This window comes from Canis aureus, chromosome 27, assembly GCF_053574225.1.
Source record: "Canis aureus isolate CA01 chromosome 27, VMU_Caureus_v.1.0, whole genome shotgun sequence".
In the NCBI taxonomy this organism is placed as follows: Eukaryota; Metazoa; Chordata; class Mammalia; order Carnivora; family Canidae; genus Canis; species Canis aureus.
In genome coordinates, this window is record NC_135637.1 from 31,064,607 (window position 1) to 31,071,036 (window position 6,430).

The 6,430-nt window shown below is 52.0% G+C and overlaps 2 pseudogenes and 1 gene segment (V, D, J or C); all 3 read left to right on the top strand.

The window, feature by feature from the left end:
* The window catches only part of LOC144299103 (immunoglobulin lambda variable 1-40-like), a 296,751-nt gene extending 290,525 nt beyond the window's left edge, over positions 1-6,226 (top strand). The window contains 1 exon segment of the V gene segment in view: positions 5,856-6,226. Coding sequence covers positions 5,856-6,211 — 356 coding nt within the window.
* Positions 5-624, top strand: LOC144299552 (large ribosomal subunit protein uL11 pseudogene; annotated as a pseudogene).
* On the top strand, positions 3,940-4,418 carry LOC144299605 (ATP synthase peripheral stalk subunit d, mitochondrial pseudogene; annotated as a pseudogene).
* Positions 6,227-6,430: the final 204 nt, after the last annotated feature.

Below are 6,430 nucleotides of genomic sequence, written 5' to 3' on the forward strand. Positions count from 1 at the left end.
CTCGGAGGAGGCAAAGGTGCAACTGTATTTGGTCCTCCCGAATCCGGGTTCATCCGACACCAGCTGCCTCCACTATTCCGCCTAAGTTCAATCCCAAAGAGATCAAAGTCATGTTCCTGAGGTGCACCGGTGGTGAGGTTGGTGCCACATCTGCCCTGACCCCGAAGATCAGCTGCTGGGTCTGTCTCCAAAAAAGGTTGGTTATGACATCGTCAAGACAACTGGTTATTGGAAGGTTATAAGGATTACAGTGAAACTGATCATTCAGAACAGACAGGCCCAGATTGAAGTGGTACCTTCTACCTCTTCCCTGATTATCAAAGCCCTCAAGGAACCACCAAGAGACAGAAAAAAGCAGAAAAACATTAAGCACAGTGGAAATATCACTTTTGATGAGCTTGTCAATATTGCCCAACAGACGCGACATGGATTTCTAGCCAGAGAACACTCTAGAACCATTAAAGAGATCCTGGGGACTGCCCAGTCTGTGGGCTGCAATGTTGGTGGCTGTAACTATCATGACATCATAGATGAAATCAATAGCTATGCAGTTGAATGCCCAGAGAGTTGACTACAAAGGAAAATATTTTAATAAAGGATCATTTGACAAAAAAAAAAAAAGAACTTGCTCTTCCCCTGTCCTTCCAGCTGGTTCTAGCAGAGGGGCCTGTTATGCTGACTCTCAGGTGTGTGCACTTGGGGAGCTGTCCTGCCCCCTGCCACGTCATGTCTCAGTGGGAGCTGTTTATCCTGTGAAGTCCCTGTTCCCTGGCAGACTTGCTCTGTCTGTGGCACTAGGTGACACCAGGAGGAACAATAGCAGAGGCAGCGGTCAGCTCCCCAGCCCTGGAGTCAGCTCCCACAGTAACTTCCGCAGCTCCCAGTCTGCAGGGGTCTGGATGCTCCTGGGCAGGGCTGCTGATCTGCTCAGGTCGGGGCCCCCGGCGGCAGGTGTCCTCGCTGTCCTGGGCCCTCCCGCCCCAGCCTATCACAGGGGAAGGCGGGATCCTGGGCTGTGTCCCTGGCACCCTGGGCTCCCGGGCCTGCTTTGCTGGAATCACGCTCCTGGCAGTGCAGCCCCCTCTGCAGAGCCTCCGCCCAGGCCCCTCCGAGCTGCTCCCAGGCTGTGGGGCGCACTGCAGCCTTTTAGGGAGCTCCGCCGTGGGGTGTGGGGCTCTCCCCAGGGGCAGGGGCTCTGCTCGTGCCCCCAGGAGCCTGAGGGCATCCCCGCCCTCCTGGGGTCCTGCTCCGACTCCCTGTGAGCGCCTGTCCATCCTGGAAGGTTGGTACAGCTCCTGCTCCTCCAGGCAGGGCTCTCCTGATCTGGGGGTGCTCGCCGCGGCCTCAGCCCGGCTCCTCGGGGACCCTCCCCCTCGGATGCCTTTTTTTCTTTATTTCTTTTTTCGCTGTCTTCATACCTTGATAGAACCATGAACTCTTCTCACCGTAGCATTCCAGCTGTTCTTTCTTTAAATGTCAGACTGAATTCGTAAGTTTTCAGGATGCTTTGAAGGTTATCTAGGTAAGTTGGTGGGGACAGGTGACTTGGGGACCCTACTTTTCCACCATCTTCAGTAGTATATATAATTTCCATGTTTCAACACAATCCTAATAAGGGGATTCCTTAGCAAAATATGTGAAAAAAATGAGGTTTGTCCATAAAAGAAAAGATTCTGTACAGGGAGACATGAATGATGGAGACAATGAGTGAGGGTCTGAATATGTCCCTACAGTGTAGACTGTATGCTAATACAATATGGCCTGTTGTGAGCCACACTAGGGCTCATCTGTGAACACACTGTGCTTCTCGGATTTGTCACTGATACAACAAATATGTTGGTACAAAACAAACAAGGAGTAGTGGAAGGGGAGGTGGGTGGGGGAATGGGGTGACTGGGTGATGGGCAATGAGGGGGGCACTTGACGGATGAGCACTGGATGTCATACTATAGGTTGGTAAATCGAACTCCAATAAAAAATACACAAAAATGAACAAAAACGGGAGGTTAAAACGCAAATACATTTCTGTGAGAACATGTGGAACTCATGCTTCTAATGCCCAAGAGATGGAACCCATTCTGAGAGTCAGACCTGTCCATGCCAATGGGGAGAGAACTGGTGAGCCCTGGAAACCAGCTGGGCTCTCAGGGCTTTGGGCCTTGCCGAGGTGTGTGCCCTGTGACCAGGAGGGGGCGCTGAGGGACTGCCCTGTGGTCCCTACAGTGCTGCTCAGTGAGGATGCTTCACTCAGGGTGCCTGGGCCTGAGAACTGGGTTATGAGCTCCCTGATGGGGACTCAGCATCTGTGGCCCCTCTGGCCTGGCAGTCTCCCCTGCGGGCCTGTGTGTAGTCTCAGCAAGTGCTTCCCCCCAGGGCTGTCCCCAGGGCTGAAGCCACCTCCATCCTCCTCAGTGTGTGTTGTGAGCAGAGCTCCAGGAGGGGCTGGGCAGTGTGTGTTGTGAGCAGGGCCCAGGGAGGGGCTGGGCAGTCAGTGGGTGGCACCCATGTGCATGGACAGCCCCTCCTATGGCAGAGGGTGGAGGAGAAGAGGAGGCCTGGGGTAGCCCAGCCCATGAAGGGGACCAGGGACTGTGTCACCCTGGCCTGGGATCTTTAATATTCATTCTACTCTGTCAGTGCACAGGTCAGGACTGACCTCAGGGACACAGAGCCACTGTCAGCCTACGTCAGTTGGTCTAGCTTAGAGGTTTGAGGAAATTCAGTCTGGCCCCTGCTCCATCACCCATGAATGTGTCTGCAGGTTCCCCGTCCCAGCCTGTGCTGACCCAGCGCCCTCCCTCTCTGTATCCTGGGGAATAACAACCAGACTCACCTGCAATCTGAGCAGCGGCTGCAGCGGTGGCCATACGGTGGTTCCAGCAGCAAGGAAGCTTCCTGAGTACCTGCTGACGTTCTACTGAGACTCACCAGGGCTCCAGGGTCCCCAGCCACTTCTCTGGTTTCAAGGACACCATGGCCAATGCAGGGCACTCAGATGGCTGCGAAGTTCATACAACAGGGTCCTCATGGGGACTCATGGGCACCCCTTCAGGTTTTCCTGCCTGCATGATCAGACACATGATATAATCATAAGGTTAAAAAAAGAGAGGGATCCCTGGGTGGCGCAGCAGTTTGGCGCCTGCCTTTGGCCCAGGGCGCGATCCTGGAGACCCGGGATCGAATCCCACATCGGGCTCCCGGTGCATGGAGCCTGCTTCTCCCTCTGCCTGTGTCTCCGCCTCTCTCTCTCTCTGTGTGTGTGACTATCATAAATAAATAAAAAAAAAACTTTAGAAAAAAAAAAGAGATAAATGATTCTATAAAATGTTTTTAAATGTCTATTTAAATGAAAGCCAAAGTCATTCTTTTTTTAAACGTTTTATTTATTTATTCATTAGACACAAATAGAGAGAGACAGAGACACAGTCATAGGGTGAAGCAGGGTCCCCACAGGAAGCCTGATGCAGGTCTTGATCCCAGTACCCTGGAATAATGACCTGAGCCAAGGGCAGATACTCAAGCACTGAGCCACCAGGTGCAACTGCACTGAGGTTTTAAATGCAACTTCCATCGTTATTCTCCAAGCAGTACGCACAGATGTGAACAATATACTCGTAATTCCACCTGCGTCTTCACAGTGACGTCATCATTGAGTCTTCATCAATGCATATTGAGAAGATTTTCTTAAAAAGAACATTCAGGACTGTGGGTTGCCAGGGTCAGTGAAGGATCTCAAGATGGCTGGGCGAAAACTTGCTCTAAAACCATTGACTGGAGATCCCTGGGTAGCACAGCGGTTTGGCGCCTGCCTTTGGCCCAGGACACGATCCTGGAGACCCGGGATCAAATCCCACATCGGGCTCTGGGTGCATGGAGCCTTCTTCTCCCTCTGCCTAAGTCTCTGCCTCTCTCTCTCTCTGTGACTATCATAAATAAATAAAAATTAAAAAAATAAAAATAAAAACCATTGACTGGGTAGCTTTTGTGGAGATCATACCCCGAAACCAGAAGGGCATTGCCAACTCCCTGAAATCGTGGAATGAGATACCTCCCGGTTGGCTACTCTTCCTGAGAAACCACCTTCTACCGACTGGGCTTACTACAAGGCCAATGTGACAAGGGCTGGCTGGGTAGGTGACTTTGAGAAGAAGTTTAATGCCCTGAAGTTTCTTGTGTCAGAGGATAAATACACTGTCCAGGTGGATGCTGAGGAAAAAGAATATGTGAAAAGCTGTGCTGAGTTTTTGTCCCTCTCAAAGGCCAGGATTGAAGAACATGAAAAAGAGCTGGAGATGATGAAGAACATAATTCCATTTGATCAGATGACCATTGAGGACCTGAATGAAGTCTTCCCAGAAACCAAATTAGACAAGAAGAAGTATCCCTGTTGACCTCACAAGCCAGTTGAAAATTTATAAACTTGAGTTGAGGAGAAAGACCTGGCTCTCATATTATAAACCTTGGACATTAAAAATAATGATATGGAAAAAAATTCATCCAATTTATGTGCACAGTTGGTCTAGGGGGTGACCAATATGCAATCTCTTCCTCTGGATTCTTGGCAGAAATTCTCCAGCTGTCACATCTTCCTGCTAAAACACCCTGGCACGTTTGTCCCTAGTGCTCTGAGGTCAGTGGCACACACACAACCTCACATGGCAGGGCTCCTGCGGACCTGTGTCCATGTGCAGGGAGGACAGACCCTGGGAGGGAGTCCCTGCCCACAGGGTGGGGAGACCTAATGTTTAAAACAGGTTAAAACAATGAAAGATGACAATGATGTTCAGTGTGTAACCTTTCCAGGAAAGCACACGAGGGCTTCCACCCACTACCTGGAAAATCTAGCTCCCTGGGTCTTCAGTATTTCTGGAAACTCAGAGAAGGAGAGGGCTGCAACCAGGGTCATAATATAGGAGGAAGATCTCAGCATCCTGCGCAAAGAGGCCACTTGTACACAGGGACCCTTCACTCCTCTGGATGTGACAGTGATGTCAGACAAATTGGTGTAGTGACACCATCTCAGTACTGAGTGGCCCATGAAAAGCCAAGGGGTCCATGGTAGAGACACACACAGAGAGATACAGAGACATAGGCAGAGGGAGAAGCAGGCTCCCTGCACAGAGCCTGATGGTGGGCTTGATCCCAGGACTCCAGGATCAGGCACTGAGCCAAAGACAGACGCTTAACCACTGAATGACCCAGGAGTCCCTCACACCGAGATATTAGAGTGTAGACTAAAATCTATGCCACAGTCATGGGAGACCACATGCGGGGAGACTTGTCCAGATCATAGGAGGAGAGCGGACAGAGCTCTGGAGACAGAACCTGAGTCCTATGGCCAACTGATCCCCATGTCATGCAGGGTGAGGTGGTGTCAGGATTCTAGAAGGCAGATGAGGCTTATTTCTTAGGGCTGAGGCTTGATCAGAGCTGGGAACACCATCTGGCACTGACTGTGACCTCTTCTCAGGGCTCACAGGTGGGACCTCCCGAACCACACACCAGCCCCAACCAGCCCCTCCTCTGCCCACCCTCTGACATCCTCAGGCAGAGGGACCTGACCCAAGACCAGGGAGAGGTCAGAGAGCTGAGGTCTCATTTGCATGGGAAGGCCCTTCCCTCTCTCAGAGGATGAAGAGGGAGGGGATGAGAGAGATGAGGGGAGGCTCTGCTCAGCTGTGGGGCCACCGAAGACAGAATCAGTGATGACCTCCACCATGGGCTGGTCCCCTCTCCTCCTCACCCTCCTCGCTCACTGCACAGGTGACTGGATGTGGGACAAGGGTAGGGGCCCTGGGAGGACATGTGGGGTCCAGACTCCAGCATCACCCTGTCTATTTCTCTCCTTCTTGCAGGTTCCTGGGCCCAGTCTGTGCTGACTCAGCCGGCCTCAGTGTCTGGGTCCCTGGGCCAGAGGGTCACCATCTCCTGCACTGGAAGCAGCTCCAACATCGGTAGATATAATGTTGGCTGGTTCCAGCAGCTCCCGGGAACAGGCCCCAGAACCGTCATCTATAGTAGTAGTAACCGACCCTCAGGGGTCCCTGATCGATTCTCTGGCTCCAAGTCAGGCAGCACAGCCACCCTGACCATCTCTGGGCTCCAGGCTGAGGACGAGGCTGAGTATTACTGCTCAACATGGGACAGCAGTCTCAATGCTGGCACAGTGCTCCAGGCCTGTGGGGAAGTGAGACAAAAACCAGTTACCTGACTGCAAAGTGAATGAGCGCCCCAGCAGCTGTCTGCTTAGGCTCCCCATGTGTTTCTGCTGATTCTTCAGTTGATGCCCTGGGCCCAGGTGCATCTTGGGGACCTTCTGGGAATGGCACTTGCTTCATCATCTCTGACCTCAGAATCACTCAGAGTAGCCAATTGTGCACACAGTGTGTGAAAGGAAAGAGAAAGTTTTGTCCTTGGGATCAGGGAAAGG